The sequence below is a fragment of the Triplophysa dalaica genome, chromosome 21 (assembly GCF_015846415.1).
Source record: "Triplophysa dalaica isolate WHDGS20190420 chromosome 21, ASM1584641v1, whole genome shotgun sequence".
NCBI classification, from domain to species: domain Eukaryota; kingdom Metazoa; phylum Chordata; class Actinopteri; order Cypriniformes; family Nemacheilidae; genus Triplophysa; species Triplophysa dalaica.
The window spans coordinates 1,952,103-1,972,035 of NC_079562.1; the positions used below are offsets into that span (position 1 = coordinate 1,952,103).

The 19,933-nt window shown below is 37.7% G+C and overlaps 1 protein-coding gene across 1 annotated transcript in view; it reads right to left on the minus strand.

Annotated features, from left to right (window-relative positions):
* The window catches only part of bsnb (bassoon (presynaptic cytomatrix protein) b), a 77,643-nt gene that overhangs the window by 54,564 nt on the left and 3,146 nt on the right, over positions 1-19,933 (minus strand). Inside the window, exon 2 of the mRNA XM_056734395.1 lies at positions 10,054-10,435. Coding sequence (XP_056590373.1) covers positions 10,054-10,435 — 382 coding nt within the window. The remainder of the gene's footprint in view (positions 1-10,053; positions 10,436-19,933) is intronic.

The following is a 19,933-nucleotide window of genomic DNA, read 5'->3' on the forward strand; positions in this document are numbered from 1 at the left end:
ATGATGGTCATTACACTTTTACTACACAATAACCCTGCTTCTCCTAAGGAGCACTATGTACAATATTACAATCTGAATGTATTTCTCCGTGTACCGTGCTATTACAGCTGTATTTTTTTGTAAGATCATTCATCATTCAAAGCATTTCCACAGCACACATTCAAGCTTCAATTATTCAAAACAGTTTTCAGCACAAACACATTGAAACAAAACTAATAACAAAAAGTGACACTTATCAGACGTAATGACCGTTCCAGAAATTACGTCTGTGAGTAAATGTTCTTGCTTGCACGGGCTCGGTTTTATTGTTATGAAGAAAGTTAATGAGCAAATTCCTCATATAACCAGCAGACGTGTCACAGGCGGTCATTTTTCTTATGATTATTAACTCCAAGCCGTCTTGTGCCATTCGGTTTGCACAGAGAAATTCATAACTGTTAATTTTATCACGGTAAATATTTAAAAGGGTCCGAAAAATAATCACCTAGTTTGTCAACCAGCTGTTTGAATATTGCTATGCCACTTTGTAATTATGTTTGTAGGTGTATATAAGTGATACTGAAGCACAGGTTTGTGAGGTGGTGGGAAAAAGTTAGTTTACAGAAATCAATAGAAACCAATGACAGATTTCGTAAAATATTATATTTTGTGTTTTCAATAACATAAAAGCTTGTACACAAGGGGCGATAATCGCACATGCTTCATATCCAAACGATTTTCATTGCCGATAAAATGAGTGAACGTGCAAATTCACACCCAGGTGGCGCTACGCAACTTTATACTTCTGACACTCGCTTTTCACACAGAAGAAGAATGGATCTTGCTTCCTCCTCGTCAATCTGTGCTTGGTTAAGACCGATTTGTGCTTATGCATCACTAAGTAGTGGTTTACTGGAACTTCAGCAGCTCCAGGCACGTGAACAAAAGCGTCAATCTCATTGGTCGGTCAGTTTTTAACACGACGTGTCAAACCTTGTGGACCCTGAGGTGGTTAAAAAAAATGGCGCTTTTACACCTGACATTTTGCGCTCGTCGATGTGCACATTAACATTGGCGCCCTTTGTTTAGTCACGAGGCGTTAAACGTCAACGATAAACACGCGCTATTATCGTCCCGGTGTGGACAAGCCCTTAAAAGTGAATAAATAATGGACGAATTTTCATTTTAGCTTAAACTGTCGCTTTAAAGCATCACAATACTCACATGTCATGACCTGGATATCAATATTTTATGGTAGCGGCAGATCTCGGCTGAATTCAAGTGCAATTTCATAGCAGAAACGGTCGATCTGTGAGCGAGTTTGAGACATGTTTTCACTTGGCAGATAAACACAATCTAAACTCAAACGAAGCTGGCCGGATAATCACATAGAGACACTTTACAGATAAAATCAACAACAGAACGGCTTTAAGGAAAAGAAATACATCATCTTGACTCTTGACCCGTCAGAGTCCTGACCTCAACCCGACTTAGATACTCTGGCATGACCTCCAGAGAGCGATTCACACCAGACATGCCAAAATTAATGCTGAAATAAAAAGGAGTTTCTCCTGCACAAGTATAGGATACATCTTTAGCAAGACATCTTTGAAAGAAATAATGTAAAGACTCCTGTGTTCATGAACTGACCATATAGACGGATTCATTTGACGTATGCACCTTGCCGAAGTTAAAGAGTAACTATTACAACGCCCTTAAAATCACACTTCATGCAGTATGTTATGTTGCTGTGTGTATGTAAGCAGTCTGCCAAGTCGTAAAGCCAAAGGTGAACGAATAACAAAGTTATTGGCTTTGGAAAATGGAGTCGACTCTGAATCACGCGAACGAGTCGTCTGTCGTTCAAATCTCAATTCCAGGTCAGATTTGCGTCACTCCGCAAACTGCATGCAGTAGACCAATCACATTAGACCATCTGACCAATCAGATCAGAGTAGGCTGACAGAAGGGAGGGGATTAGATAGATGAATCGCCGAATGAATCATTTGAGAGTCAGTCAAGAAGTGAGGTTATAATAAATGTATTTTATTAGAAAATGAAAGTGTTTTTACACCGTGTTTGTACCAAAGTAGGAGCTTAAAAAACATTAAATATTTACTCTTTAACATCCGGTCGGTGCTTGTTGGTGGATCTGGCTAGTGGCTAATAAAATAACTATTTATATTTTGATCAACTTATATTCATTTTATTAATAAATTATTGTATAATAATTTATTAAATAAACAGTTTGTTGATTTTATTGCATAATAATTTTGTTAAAAAACTATTCGATCTAAAATTTAGCCAAGTTACGGTTCTTCTACTGGTAACCCAAAACAACACTGGCTAGACATACTTTTTTTACTTGCTAGATAATGTCATTTACTTGTTATTTCATTTTCTTGTTATCAGAAATAATCTACAGGAACTCTGTTATTTGCCGATGTGTACCGGAAGTAAAGTTTGGGCCACAAAAGCGAACATGCGCGTTGACGTTTGATTATGTTGTTGCTTTGAAACCGTCTATAAGCGAGAACCACATGCTGTACGCCAACCCACATAATCACCTATAAACACATTGGCCGTGTTTCAAAACCTAGCGAGCTGCCTAGCTAGTCACCATTTCTTTTATAGGCAAACATAATGTTTAAATGTTCAAATTAAACATCTGAATTAGTCTAGTTCGTAAATCCCAGCCAGTGCAGATATCAAACATTATTTAGATAAGAGATTTAGTTAAGTCACAAAAGAATAGTTTACCCAAAAATTTAAATCAGGTTATTATTAAGGACTATTCCTTTAGGAAGGTACTTAACATTTTTTATGGCTATTCCTTTAGTCTCCTCTACTCTAATTTTGTACAATCAAAATACTGCATTCATGTGGGAATTGCGCATGGACACGTCAGATCTGAGCATATTTAAATGAGAATCGCTCTTTTCATGTGTGCGTGTGTATGTGTCCGCTGAGCTTGTATGTGATTTATGAGAAAGTAAATGTGAACTGGTTTATGCTAATATCGCTCAGACAGCATCCACGCACGCACACAGTTTTACCATTGATTTACACCCAAATGATGGTGCGGCACAGAAAGCTTGTTTAGTCAGCTGAAGACAGAGAAAATACACCAGCAGAGGAGAATCTCTACAAGAGTCTGATCTGAATACAAACACACACACAGCTGCTGTACAACGCCCAGTTAACAGTTTATCCACTGTACACGTCTCATGCCCACATTTAATATACTGCTCCACTTTCTATCCTCACGCATGCTTACTGTAACATAAAAGACACCGGGGCTAGTTGTCACACGGGGACAAAGATTCCTACTGCACGTTTGAATGGTGGAAACGATTAATGGCTTTTTGGTGGGCTTGTGTGTCTAAACAAAATGCCAGGATGTAAATAAACCTATCCTGAAAAATAACAAATGTGACCCTTGACAACAATACCAGTCTTAAGTAGCACAGGAACATTTTAGTAATCGCTAAAAATACATTGTAGGGGTAAAAACTACAGATTATTATTTTTGCCAAAAATCATTAGGATATTAAGTAAAGATCATGTTCCATGAAGATATTTAATACATTTCCTACCGTAAATGTATAAAAACTTTATTTTTGTGAGTGGATGGCCTGCCACAGTGCCTCAGACTTCAAAGGCGATTTTCTCAATATTTCATTTTTTTGCACCTTCAGATTCCAAGTTTGTAAACAGTTGTTGTTCCCGCCAGATAGTTTCCTATCCTAACAAACCATATATCAATAGAAAGCTTATTTCTTCAGCTTTCATGTGATGGAAAAATCAAAATTTCTAAAAAAACTGTTTTGTCGTCCAGGATCACAAATGGAGCAAAGTGTGACAACTAGCCCCCATCTCCACTGCATTCAGAGTGAGGAGACAAAAATGTTTAATAAGGAACGTCCTTATATTTTCGGTGATTTGAGACCCATAAGAAAGAAAAACGAAGGATGAGATCTGTTTGAAGTCTCAGATTTGCCAAGTCTGCAATCAAAAGCCCAAAGATTTCAATATGAACTCATCAAATTCACCCAAGTCCAGATGATTTACCTCTACAATCTTCGTTTATTTTACACCTCCATACTCATCGTTTATTTTAACAAATGTCTCATTTCTTTTGATTGTATCCTATCCTAAGGTATTTTTGGAGTCGTTGAAATCTCTTGAGCTATCAAAGACCCCCAAACAATCAAATATTCCTCCGACAACCAAAAGGATCAGTGTGACAGACAAAGACTGTAGACATCGCGAAACAAAAAGGGAAGGTGGACAAACAGAGACATCTTCAGCCGCACAAAGAGTCATGTCAATGGCATTTTGAGAAATAAACCAGCAGTGAGACATCTGGAGCAGAGGAACTGTTGCTTATTACTAGTCTACAGACACTCAGTTCTGCAGTTTCCTCACATCAAACAGCTGCACCAAAGCGCAGAACTGAAACTGGGACGAGAAACATCAAACGTATCCGAATACACACCAAGTATAAACACAACACAACTCAAGTTCTTTATCAGTCTCGTGAAATAATGCTGAGATCAAACTAAAAGTTCATCTGAAGAACAAAAATAGACGATCTATGAGAGCGTGAATATCAAACCCCGTGATGAGTTTTAAAGGAAAAGTAACTTGTTTGTTGAGTTCTCACTGTAACAAATTAAGTCTCCATTACTGAGCAAATCAAACTGCTGAGAAAACTGCATTCACATCTCATTGGAATCACTATAATTACAAGTTTGAGTCTTGTATTTGTCTGGCTTGTAATTACAAGTTGGAAACTTTGAATATTAAGAAAGCACCAATTTATTCAAGAGGCCATCACTACAACTGGGACAAAGTTTGCATGGATAGGCCTCTGCTCCACAGGGGTCACTGACTATTACAATGTGCAATTGTTACACTGTGACCCTGCATTTCCCACGTTTAATGCTTGTGTTGTCGTCCAAAGGGGAAGTGTATTATCTTGTCGTCATCGAACTGAATTTGTCAGCTTCGGTTGGTTGCTGTGTCGGTCCGCTTAAAGAGACAGTTCACCCAAAAATAAACATTCTGTCATCTTGGATTCACTGTTCACTGGAAACCTGCATGTGACTCTTTCTTCTGTGAAACGCAAAAGAAGATATTATGAGAAATGTCTCTGTGGTTTTTTGTTAATACAATGGAAATCAACGGGGGCACTGTTGTTAGATGACCAACATTCTTCACAATATCTTCTTTGGTGTTCTGCAATTGATAGAAAGTCATACAGGTTTGTAAGAAGATGTAGGTGAGTAAATAATGACAGAGTTATGACAGAATTGGTTGAACTATCTCTTTAATTCTGCTTCATCCAAATAATAACTAAACACATTAAAAATGTTCCACGGTTAGCACAGCTAACACAAAACAGTCGGTCGTCCACCCACTTAATGAGCTCAGCGTAACGAGCGTTGCCATAGAAACAAATCAATTCAGCGTCCGAGGCCGTAAACAACGTTGAGTTGATGACTTGTAGTAATTATGGTAATTTCAACATGTTGTGAACGCCGTGTATACAGTTTGGGCAACATTATTCCACATAGCCTAGATGTGACCTTCAGGTTAACATAAAATTAGCAAAGAAATTTTCACTATACGAAACATTATGTTCAATACAGAATAATCTCCTCTCGTGAAATACACGGAAGCAAAACATTAAGTGAAAAAATCAAAGCCTCAGAACCGAATTCAATAACTAGACAGCCTGCATATAGAGAACACATTCAGTATTTTGTGTATTAGTGGGGCGTCCCTCTCTTTAACGCATGACAGATTTGATTGTCTTGGAGAGGCAGTTCGGAATGAAAGCACAGTAACTCTATTGTTTGATTAATCATGTTTGTGTGGTGAGCGATGCATTCTTCCTCTGCCCTCGGAGACTAGCCGCCATTTCACACATCAGTTCGATATCGACTCAAGCGACACCTCCAATTTTACTATTTAATAAATGTGCTAAAAAAGGACAGAATATATTCATCCATCCATGCATCCAACTATTCATCTATATCTATTTATCTATTTGTTTATATCTATGCATCTATCCATCTATATCTATACATTTACAGTATATCAATTCATCGATATATCTATCCATCTATATATATATATATATATATATATACATTTATATCTATGCATTTATCAATCTATTCATTTATATCTATGCATCTATCCATCTGTATCTATACATTTACAGTATATCTATGTATCTATTCATCAATGCATCTATCCATCTTTATCTATCGATTATTTATATCTATGCATATGTCCATCTATATCTATACATTTACAGTATATCTATTCATCAATATATCTATCCATCTATATATATATATACATTTATATCTATGCATTTATCAATCTATACATTTATATCTATGCATTTATCAATCTATATCTATATCTATACATTTACAGTATATCTATGTATCTATTCATCAATGCTTCTATCCATCTTTATCTATCGATTATTTATATCTAAGCATCTTTACATCTATATCTATACATTTATATCCATGCATCTATTCATCTGTATCTATGCACTAAAATAATGCAATCTATCTATCTATCTATCTATCTATCTATCTATCTATCTATCTATCTATCTATCTATCTATCTATCTATCTATCTCTATAATCTTTTACAAGGGAAAATCATACATGTCTATCTCTACCTACCTAACTACCAATCAGAAATCAAAAATGTCCACATGAATCTTTTAAATAAAGGGAAACAGGACATCAATGAGGTTAATGTGGCCTATCATATGTGGTATATAGGCTATATATAGCCTTACATATGGAAACTGAACACATATATGCTGCCTGCCTAGCATGGATCTCTAGAGCAATAACCATGGTGTGTTTTCTTTGTGTTTGTGCTGTGATATGTGTTCTGTAGCCCAGATGGTCCTACTCTCACATTTTGTCTACTATCAGTCTCTCAAAAGCTCTTGCAGATCACAAAGACACTTAGACATGCAGAAGGAGGGTGCAGGAAACAGATCCACCCATCCTGGTTTCCAATCACCATCTGATAAGCCACAGATTTCTTCCCACACATCTGAAGAACTTTTAGTGATTCAGAATTCTGGATATTCAAAGTCTATCATTATTTCCCAAAGGCATCAAAGAATGAACAATGCCTACTGCTTTGTGTCTATTTATAGCTTATTTAACTGCCAAATGCAATTTGGTCCTTTTTTCCACATTTGTTCATCACTATCTCTCCGTCCGTACCATTCCTCTCTCTGATCTTCTCCACTCGCTTTCTCTGGCAGAGGGAATGTGTAGATCATTGAAAAAAAGCGAGATCTATAAATAGAGAATCAGCCAATGGCAGAATGGAACCGCCTCCAGTAAGTTGATGGGAGACTACTGGAGTGTGTCAGGGCACTTTCTCTTCCGCTCTATCACTTCATCAACCCTTTCCCAACCTGCTATTTCTCTGTCTGTATACCGCAACCCCTCGATTCTGCATCCCACTCAATGTTCAAACCATCATGCCACCTCTCTCTCTCTCCCTCTCTCTCTCTCTCTCTCCAGGTGTCTGTTGCATAGCGATCAGCTGCTCTTCTTTTCTCCCTCTCCACCAGCTGTTCTTGCTTCTTGTATCAGGTTCTCTTGCCTTTGTTCTCCAAGTGACATTTAGAGTTCAATTCTAACATGATATCTTTACACTAAACACCTGGGACAAAACATAACTACAGGGACACGCAGACAAATACAAAACAACAACAAATCTATGTTTGATTAGGGCGATGTAAGCTAAAATCTACTGCAATATGCTCAAAAATATGAATCAAGAATTAGGAAAATTGACTAAGGAGGGTCTTAGCAGAACAGCAATTTTTCACCTTTTCTAACAAATGGTTTAAACAACCAGAAAAGAAAATACCATAAAATGTTCGTCTAATCAACAATAATATTTATAATAATAAAAAACTTGACATTTCCCAGAATAATTTCGACATTAATTATTCTTTTTAAACATTTGTTGTAAATATAAGTAATGGAAATAACAAATAATGTTATTTTAAAACAATACGTACACAAATTAAACTTGAAAATCCCTTAATCATTTATATATTTATTCATTTTATAATAATAAAATGTTTTTAAAAACTAAAGAATAAAATTTATGAACACTTTTTTGAAAAAATATGTAAACAAACAGAAAACGAAACATATCCTAGAAAACTTTATGAATTCATAATTTTTTATTTGAATAAATAATAACATTTATTCTTAAATGATAAAGAAAAATATTTAATACTATTATTGTAAAAAATATATAAACAGTTTGGTTACAAAAAGAGATAACGCTGTTTTTTTTAAGTGCATCCCAAATAATATCAATCAAACTGCAGTTGGTTTGTTTTGATTAAAGCCACAAAAACTCAAAAATACAATTAACTTACACAGTAAAACACAATAAAAACATGATAACATAAAAAAATACATGATTTTCTCATTTTGGAACCAAACTCTTTTTATATACTTGACCAGATTTTAACTGCCTGTCATATAATGTCATCTATTCCATTCAAACATTTATGTTGGTTGATGCGTGCTGTATAAAGACTGTAATATAAAAAACACAAATCTCCATTATAGAGGGCTGGGCCTAATCGTTGCAACTGTACCTGCATTTAGCTGAGTTTTACAGTAATTCAAACCATATGCCTATAAAACATCTCCTTCTGCCGCATCTGAATTCTGAAATTGCACACCAGCTCGCATATTTCCCATCATTCAGTCACATGTAGCAGGAAGTGACAGCGAGGCTGTTAAAAGCGCTGAGTTAGAGCTATATGCTACGTGCAGTAGCATCAATATAAATCAAGAGTCTCAGAGCTGCTCTGGAACGTCCACGGTTACACCGGCACGCAATTAATTCAATCTTGTCTTTATGAAACACAGCAGGGCACTAAAACTGCCCAGATCATATTTCTAACACTGAATTCTGTTGTGACAAATGCGGTAGAGGATTTATGAATCCATACAATCAACATCACATTTTCAGACATGTTTTTCTTGTTTACACACTACATCTGTGTCATTGCTATGAATACAATATCAAATGTTTTTGTGCTCTCTACTTATATAGCTGTTATTAACGTTTACCTCTCTATCGCCGTCTCTGTTTGAAACAATATTGCAGGCTACTCCTAACCCCCTACAAACTGTCATTTCCCTAAAGGCTTTCTCTGAGTTTAGACCCTACAGATCCATGAGAAACTCTTCTTTCTTACACTGAAAGCTGACAATGCTCTCATCACTCAATCTGTGACCATTAGCTAATTTTCACTTGCAGGCTTAGGAGCGCTGAAACCCATATACACCTCCGAGCGACATCCTCAAACACGCCGAAGCGATCTCACCCTCACACGCTCAGCGGCTCATCCACCCGCTCTCCCACACAAGCATCTCTGAACATTCGCTCTCTTCCTCCACCTCATCCCACACTGAGAAACACGCAGTCTTGCCAGCATACCCAAAGTCTATGTACTGTATTGTGTGTGCCAGATGGAGGCAGAGAGCCCAGGATTCATTACCCACGGCTCTTCAGAAATCTATTGGCAGCAGTAAAACTTTCATCACCGCAGTACTTCTAATCACAAAGACAAGAAACAAATCACCATTTCAGAGAATGCCCTGCTTTCTCTCTCTCTGCTGTTGTTATCCCAAGATGGTTCCAGGGGGGCTACAGATATTGTGGCATTTTGTGAAATATAGAAATTTATCATACATTTTGTGTAATCAAACATCACAAAAATAAGACCACCAACCAAAAGAATTGATGTTTCAGCATTAAACAACTGAATATGGTTTAAAATTTTAAGATTACAAGTTTTTATTTGGGGGGCCGCAAAGCAATGCACTTTACACAAAGGGGGCTTACAACGAAATAGTTTGAGAACCACTGCTCTGTCACGCCACAAACACAGTTGGCATTATCATGTATCCTAGAAAATTCTATCAATGCATCTTGTCGTTGCAGATTAATTACTTGTATAGCTTTTGCAGGGAGCTTACCTCAGTGAGGTGAGGGTTGGGGTTGAAGCCACATTGGTTGCACACCGCGGAGCGGCACTGCGTGCAGGTGTTGCAGTTTGGCTGACCGTCCGTGGTGCCCGTCAGATCTGCGGTCTTGCACACCGGGCAGAGCTTGCTGCTGGGCATGGGCGCAATCTGGGGCAGGGAATAGGGCGAGGTGGGTGCACTGCCAACGGGCGAGACGGAGGGCGGGTGCCCGCCTTTGGTGCTACCGATGTCCACCCGGAGATTCTTCTGTGCTGCTTGACTCTGAGCAGATCCCTGGGACTGTGCCGGAGCTCCGGGAACAGGTCCCACACCCGGCGGACCACTGGGTTTGGGGCCCATGTTCGGGTCTGTCTGATTGGGTTTGCCTTGAATACTGTGGGGGAAAACACACCAATGTGGAAATGAAAGCGTGATCAAGGTGTCATATGCAAAGATTTTTAAGAGGCTGTGTAACCATAAGAACAACACAAAAGATGTTATGAAGAATGTTGGTAACTAAACAACTTTGAACCCCATTGACTTCCATTGTACGGACAGAAAACCACAGAGACATTTCTCAAAATATCTTCTTTGTGTTCCACAGAATAAAGACTCACATGGAACGACATGAGGGTGAATAGACGATGCAAACATTTTCATTTCCGGCTGATCTGCCCCTTTTGCGATCCTTCGGGACCAAATTGAAGAAGAGTAGCTTTGATGATGTGTTTCACAGAAAAATTCAAATGAGTTTGAGGCTAGACGACAACATTTTCAGTTGAAAGCAAATGAGCCATGCAAGGCACGACTCAATTAGAGCTTAGAAGGACCAAATTTAGACGTGTGAATTGGTGATTTCTATTACAGCATTTTAGACACATTTTTCTCTTTCGTAACCTACGGTAGCTGTACAACCTTTTAATCCAAATAATGTTTCTGGAGGTTGCGTTTAAGATCCATTAGAGAATGTGGCATGTGTTTACATGTGCTGATAACTGGACACTTCAGTGAATCCATCAGCCCAGGGGAATCATAGGAGGAGATTTAAAGAGCTTTGCTCTTCAGCCTCGGAGTCGTTTGAATGAGAATAGAAAGATAAATCAATACAGCGGGGCAAATACTGGGGGCAGAAACATGTGGACTGGAGAGGCCTTTAAATGCTTTGCCAAATGACTGTTATTTGTGGTCACATACAGAGACAGTGGTTCCCCTCCACGAGTGTGCATATTAACTCATCTGAAATGGACGTTATTGAACTTTAACACAGAACAGAAGCTGCTGCTAGCAAAGATGGATAATTATGGCTATTATAAATGGATCAGACGTTAATTAAATAAAACAGACTGTGTCTGGTTGTAAATTAATTAATGATTCTTACTAAAGCGACAATCACAACTCTTGCTCCAAATCATTTGCATTAAAATGATAGTTCAACCCAAAATGAAAAATCTGCATGTTTGCTCACCCTCAAGTCATTTCATACCTGTATAAATTACTTTGTTCTTATGAACACGGAGAAAGATATTTGGAAGAATGTTCTCAATTTCCAATCAACTTTCAATCAACGCCATAGTAGGAAAAATTACATGGTAGTCAAAGGTGCCCCAGAACTGTTTGTGTTCCTAAATTCTTCAAAATGTTCAAAAGAAAAAAAAAATATACAATATTTTTTCCTACTATGGTAGTGGATGATAACTTTATTAGAATTATCATTTTTGGGTGAACTGTTCCTTTAAAACAGTGCTTTAGTAACCACTCCAAACAGTCTAGCAGCATCACAGCAACATACTAAATATCACACAGAACACCTTAACAACCGTATAGCAACACCTTGGCAACCAGTCACAACCAGTGTTGGGCAATTTACTTTGAAAAAGTAATTAAATACTAGTTATTAATTACTTTCTATATCCAATATAAACCTTGATTAGTTAAGTGATTCAAGGAGTCGCGATGTGCATGAGAGAAAATACAAGATAGAAAAGGCGAAACGGTTGAATGACAGGAAGCCGAAATTGAGCATGAAGGAGATTCTCGGGTGGTTGAATATAGCATTCAGAAAAAAATCCTGTAAATGGAACCATTTTAATGGAACAAAAAGCTTTTCACTCAGACAGCGCAAACACAAACATGCGTTCCACCACAAGAATCACAAAAATCTGCGATTGGTAGTTTTATCACGGTGTTGTGCAACTACATCTTGCTGCAGGGTTGTTTGTTTATGAGCACATTCCTTTAAAAATGTTTTCGAGAACTCTACATACCATCATTGAAAATACTTAAGCATTTAGTCAATATTCTCTAATGAGCTATTTATTGTCGATTCAATAAAAAAGAAAACATCACTGGCACTTTTCAAGCCATGATCAATAGCAATGATGTAAATCTCAAAGCTGACATGACAAAATCTCATCCAAATTCTGAACTCTTTCCAATACAGAGTAATTACCCGGGAAAATTCAAGCAGGTGCCAAATGTTGTCCGGTTCAAACACAAAACACGTTCGCCGGGAGATGAAAATTCTCTCATTGTGACTCACCCTTCATTCCAAACTGCACGACTCACTTTCTTCCGCAGAACACAAGAGAAGATATTTTGAAGAATGTTGGCAGCCAAACAACACTGGACCTCTTTGACTTCCATTGTATGGACGCAATACCATCAAGACATTATTAGAATATCTTCTTTTGTGTTCCACGATGCCAATTAAAACGCTCATTTTGAGGTAAACTTCTCTGAAAGAAAAAGCAGCGGTCGGGTCAAACATAAACAACAGCAATTATATTTTGTACGAACTATATTTGTCTTTTTTCCATTTGTTAGCTTCAGACCTGAATTTACAGCAGGCTGTTATCTACCTCATGCACCTCGTGCACATCTGTTGAACCTCCTCTTGGTCTCTTTCACTCTATTCACATCCCCTATTTGCCAATGTTTGTGTAGACGGAGGTCGTTTATCACATGTCAACAGCTGTAATGATTTTCTCTTATTTCATCCACACACTGGCACTGGGATTAGTGAGCAATTATAAAAGAGTCTTAGCTTTCTCTATGGTCATAACAATGTCTCCGGAGAGGTGACCGGCGCACCAGTGCGAGGATACACACACAGAGACTTCAAAAGCTTGTACTTCTGTCAGATTGTGAGAACAAAAAGCGTGCAGGAACTAAAATAGCAGGTTTCACAGTAACACTGAGTCAGAGACTTTATGTGTGTGTGTGTGTGTGTGTGTGTGTGTTTGGCCTTGTTTTTATATCCCGGTGAGGACCTAAACCTGAATGCACACCAACTCATGGGAACTCCTGTCACCTATTACAAATATATATAAAAAGGCTTATAAATTGTACAGAACAATATTTTTTGAAATCTAACAATAAAATAAGTTTTCTACATCTTTCCTATCTTTCTTTAGGTTTGGGGGTAGGGGATAAAATATACAGTTTGTACAATATTAAAAACATTACACCTATGGACGGTCCCCACCGAGATAATAAACCAGACCTGTGTGTGCGCGCGCGTGTGTGTGTATCGAGCTATGCTTGGAACACTCTGTTGTCTGTCCAGGAATATTTCTAGCACCTGGTACCTCATTATATCTGGGCTGCAATTTTCAGTGAATCTTCAGCAACACAACAAAAGCAGGCCATCTAAACTGCCGTCCGACCTCATCTAGACTCATTACTGCTGTCTGAATCAACAAAGATGCTCCACACCAGAAGAAACGTTCAATATTTCAGTGTAAGCCGAAAAAATGTAATCTACTCCCAAATACTGCTCCAAAGTTCCTCTAATACTTTCAATTTGCACATTGTATTGACTTCAGACATTAAAGGATTGATGGGCAGCGATCAATGGATGCGAGGTTTGGGCTATAAACTTTAAGTGTGACTTTCTTTAGTCCAAACAATGGTAGACGGGGGCAGAGTGGATATGGCAGGTCAATTCAATTGTATTTCCATAGTACTTTTCTGTAGGAAAACAGTATAGAAAGATATATTTAGAGCAAACATTTCAGATTAAGATGATTATGCGAAAATATGTTTTGTATATTATCAGGATTATTTCGGTTCAAATTAAAATCAGGGAAGGCGGGGTGATTATCAAGAACGCAATATCAACACTAGCTATTAAATACACATGTTACACATCTAACCCTAACCCTAACAACGTATAGCTGTAAAAAAACAATGATTTTACATTTACAATTTTCAAAATAAAAGTGTCTTTGTTGTAGTATGGTATAGAAGACTTGTCACAATCCACTTTCTACCAATAAAATCAACACAATCTCAATACATCAGCAGTAAAATGTGCAGTTTGTTGATTTAAATGTGTCCTCCACCCGTGTGACTCAGTGTGTGCATGCCTAATGCTTCACTGCCTCTGTTTCAGTAATTACACATGTACTCTTGAGGCGTTAGAAAGCCGTGATGAATTTCACCAATGCTGTTCTGCAGAACAACAAGTACAGTTGACTGATCGGAAGATATCTGATAACGCTCTTATCTATACACTCATACAGTATACACGGACTGAGTAAAAGCTCACCAAAATGATAAAATGCCTAAACAGTTTCAATGACTTACACTCTTAAAAATAACTATACAAATATATATTGCATAATGTAAATATAATATATTATATAAGATAACCAGATTACTTGGTATTGGAAGGTCCTTGAACAGAAATCGTGTCCAAAATAATTACAGAAAATTACAGAATCTCCATCCCTTACGGAAAAAAACATACTATTTAAAGGCATAGTTCTCCTCAAAATGAAAATTCTTTCATCGTTTACTCACCCTCAGGTCATTTCAAACCTGTATGACATTCTTTCTTCTGCTGAACACAAAGGAAGATACTTGGAAGAATGTACACAAAATTGAACCCTGACATTACTGACATCCTTCCAAATATCTTACTTTGTGTTTGGCAGAACAAAGAAATGAAAACAGGTTAGGAACAATCTGAGGGTGAGTAAACCTCTAATTCAGTCCAAATCCTAACCCTTTAAACCTGATTGGCTCTCAGTAATGTCATTCCACGACCAACCCTGATGTTGTTGACCCTGGCAGCACTTTAGAAAATCAGGTTTACCCCAGACACACAATGCAAGAACAAACAATCGCACTAAAAGAATCACATTGATGGTGGTTTCACAGTAAACACAGCATACGCAAACCCCGCAGGATATTTCTTCTGAAGCAAAACACACGGCAGCGGATACACACACACCGACAAGTCCTTCGACTACTTTTCATCACGAAGTCAATAGTTTTCAGCTTAGAGCATTTCATCATCTCTATCCCAAACTTTATTACAACAAAAAGACCTTTGCGTCGTGTACATTCAGACATATTGCTTACATCAAAATTTGTTGAATTCAGCTTTGTCGAAATCGTAAAGGCCTATAGAGAGTTGGGATGCACAAAACTTTATATTTTTCTATCACAGCCGCAACTTATTTTCGATATGAAGTGAATTAGTAATCAGATCTGCCTGGGGATATACACACTTGCCTCAATGCTAAAGCAGAGATTATAGTTCTGTCTGTGAGCGGCTTTACAACAAAATAATTGTCAAAAAATGTGCCACAACCACAACTTGATTTTAAAAACGCCCAATTACTGAACTACTGAAAGTGGAGGAGCGTAAGAGTGTTTACAGGTTAGGATCGTCCACTGCGAAAACAGAACTTGTTAGAAAAACTCTTGGTGTTGACTATCCAAAAAACTAGATGTAAATCACTGCAAAAAATTGTGATAAAACACAGTTTCAAAAATCCTTATATAAATTCAAGTATTTTAGTTTTTCTTCCATGTCTATAGCTCTGAGGACATCCGTATGCTAATTTACTCCTAAATGTTGATCAAATGAACTTAAATACAAATGCATATTTTCTTATTTAGGAAAATGAACTTAACATACTGATGACTCATTCCAACTGGAAGGGTATAAAATCTTTGTACATTTATTATGTGTTGAGCACTCTACATAATGAAAGTGTCGCCTCCTCTTAACATAACCTGCCACAAACTTGCGATGAAATTTCAGTTTGCATTCGTCTGTACAACATGGTTTCTGGTTAGGTAACAGTATTTTTGTGCGACTTTATTCCAGTATCAGGATACACTAGTAACATGTCACAGCATTGTGTCTTACCACATGTACGCAGTATTGCTGCCCACGAGCATGTAACAAAATATCTCAACATTGTTATACAGCCGATAAAGAACCATCACACAATCCTCTATAGTATAATCTGAGATTGCTATTAGCCAAAATAAAGTTTGCAAATGCATACTCTGAAAATCCACGACGTAAGAATACAACACTTTCAATTTTTTTATTTAGCACACACTAATCCTAATCTTGCAGATGAGTTCAAATGTGGCGTATACTGTATATGAGTTTGCTAACATATTTTGACACATCACCCATTGGTTTCTAAACGTTAACTTTGAAGGTTAGTGACCACAACAGGAAGATTCATCAATATTGCCAGGAAACGGCGATTCCATACATCATAACTTGTGTTTAATCAAGATGTCATTGTGTTTGCTATGATTGATTGTCTCATTAACTGAATCTTGTACTGCTTGTAACTATCAAACTCTAGTAATTATTCCTGAGTGAAAAAAAACACACAAAAAACACAATAGAGGACTGATCAGCACTTTCCATTCAATTCAAAAAGTAGAATCTTTTAGATTAGACCTGTTACACCGTCAGATGATAAGCTTCCCTAAATCTTATTCTTAACAGGATAGCACCCAAAATACAAATTCTGTCATCATGTATCCACCCTCACGTCATTCAAAACCTCTATATGAGTCTTTCTTCAGTGGAACACAAGAGAAGATATTTTGAGAAATGTCAGTTGCCGGGTTTCCATCCAAAGTTGCGAATTGGACTCTCGCATAAAACATTTGCGAATAAGCACCGTTTCCATCCAAATATTCAACCGTCACTTCCTTATAAACTTCCACTGAACAAAATATTTTATATATATAATAATTAATTGCGCAAGACGATTGTGGTTCTTTTGGGATGTTTGGGAAATGCAGTTGTAACTGTTCTGGGAGGCAATTAAAGAAACACTTTGACGACTTTGCTCAGGCATTATGAATGACCATGACAAAATTTCAGATGCAGTGTAACACGATCAGTGCTCCGGTAATGCGGCGGTCACACTTGAATTTGCGCATACGGAATTCGTTCAGATGCTGTTGCGAAAATGGGCGGGAAGAGGACTACAATCAGTCACTACAGTTGATCAAGTACATACATGCACAATCACATAAAAACTACACGTTTCACTGTTTAAACTTTACCATCCGCTCATGTTTTGCATTGTCACCGCAAACCAAGCCGCATCTTTTTTTATTTGGCTTTTGTAATCTTTTAAAGTCGTGTTGTACAAAACGGGATGACGAGATACTGCTGCAATGAGCGATTCCTCCATTTTGGAATTTTTTGTAGCGAGAGATTTTGATGTTCTATTGGTCTCACGCACTCACGCGAATCCGCAGCTCAGAGATCACCAAACTTGAACTTTGCTGCGCAGTGAAATGCGAATTATTTTCGCACAGGCTTGCGTTTCTGGTCTGTCGCATGTGTGAATGGAAGTCTATGGAGAGAAATTTCAAGTGTGACCGCGGCTTTAGTCAGGTTAGTTACGCCATTAAAGGAAGAAAAATCACCATTCTTTCAAATATCTTCTTTTGTTTTCTGAAAAAAAAAATTGGGGGGGGAACTATTCCTGCAATGCAAAAAAATACATCTAGACATCTAAGAAAATCTAATCATGTTCAAGGTTATGTAATAAAAAAGTAGAACAAGAAGGTATTTTACTTAACTATGTTTCCGAAAAATGCAACTGAAGTGACAGTTAAATCTAACAAAACATCCAAGGACATCTTTAGTAGTAGATGAAGAGATTCATAAATAATGTTTTGCTTTTATTTTCGAGTTCCGCGTACACTTGACTAACCACTAGCTTTCCACTTTGTTTGCAATTTTATTTCAAAACATATTTTATGCTGTTCACTTCTATTCCCATTTGTAAACATACTTTTGTTTATTGATGGCTCGAAGACAAAATATTAAATGCCTCCTAAACTGCTTTGGATAAAAGCGTCTGCTAAATGAAAAATGTAACTATTATTCAAAATATTTTAAATAGCTAAACAACCACATGGCTACATTACCTGCTCCCTCAAATAATTTTGCCTGATTGAATGCTGATTTGTCTTCATCAAATCTATACGCAGCCTGAAAAATGTCAGATTTTAATCCTACCCCAAACAAATCCTAAATTGGGCGCAAAAGCATGTGCGGGGGGCTTAAGTGTTTCCATGAGCAGGACTGCACATTATCCGCGATGCTCTGTTCTCTCTGCAGTCTATAAAGGGGCTAACAGCAGCCTCAGACAGCCATGTCTGCTGGATCAGATTCATTCTGATGGGTAGTTCTGAGCAGTACCTTTCACTACTCTCCCTGCTGCACAGAATCGGAGTTAACACCTCCGATGACTCACAGAGACACAGAAGGAGAGAACAAAACCAGTGGGAGTCTCCACACCAGAAGTACAGACATGGACGAAGACTGAGACAAGCTCGATTTATGTCTCATCTGATGTAGACACACTCCTATGAAGAGTACTACGCTACTGAGAACACAACACTTTACTATTTACGTATAATGTTCTGTCTCTGTGTGGAGTATACTATACAGTGAAGTGCACTTTACTCAGGGAGATGTACAATATACTCCTGTGTGGTGTACTATAGACTGTGCAATGAAAAAATGATGGAAAAGTACTGAGGTTTCACTTGCATTAGTGCCAATATCATATACTCTAAAATAATTCTTGATTATTTTCAACCCAGCGTTGGGTCAAAAAGGGACAAACCTGACCGTTGGGTTGTAATTTATCCTATTCTGGCTTTTTTAGTCCCTTATTGGGTCAAATCTTGTTTATTAAAAGTTGCTTGTTTATTTTTTTAAGATCTATTGACAGTAATGTAATATTATATACATAACTATGTCTTCAGAGGTGTATAATGACCTTACATAATGAAGCTGTTATGTTTTTTTTACATTAGAATGAGCTATTTCTGTCTACATACACCGCGGGTCCCCTTGCATGGAATTCGCCATGTTGTTTCTACAGTAGCCCTGAATGGACAAACTGCCCTACAGAACGTGTTCCGCAAATATATCTTTTATCACCAAATATTTCTTTAACCCAACATCTGGGTTTGTCCCTTTCTGACCCGCATTGTTTAGAGTCTATCTGCTCTCTTTATAATGAGCTAAACATACTGGTAAAATACGATTTTCCTGTGAGAAACAAGTGAACAACCAAACATCAAGTGGCATTTGATGGAAGAGCTCTAAAATAGTAAGACATGGCTCTACCCTTTAAAAACTGGACTTTCAACATGTGGGCCAGAGGTGCATCACTATATTAAATCTGTTTTCTTCAGAGGCTTAATAAACGGAATGGTTTAGAGACGCCGAACAGAAGCATAAGGAGAGGGATTGCCTCGGGCTAACGGGGACCATTTATTAGATTTCTATGTCATTACAATTCAGGCCCTTTTATCGGGGCTGATATTGTGGGTAAGACAGCGCCATTCTGCTGGGAAATAAAGCGCCGGCCGCTGCTCTGTATTTTCATTCCTCTTTTTCATTTCTCTTCAGCAACTCCTACACGCTGCCCTGGAAAACATACAAAGCATTCTGGCCTTATTTCAAATGGACAAACGCTGAGTTTAGAGCTAAATTTTGGATGCACCTTATTTTACAGTTCGTGCACCTATAGTATTGGGTAGTATAAGGCCCGATTCACATTTCGCGTCTGAAACTGCACGGAAAACCCGAGCT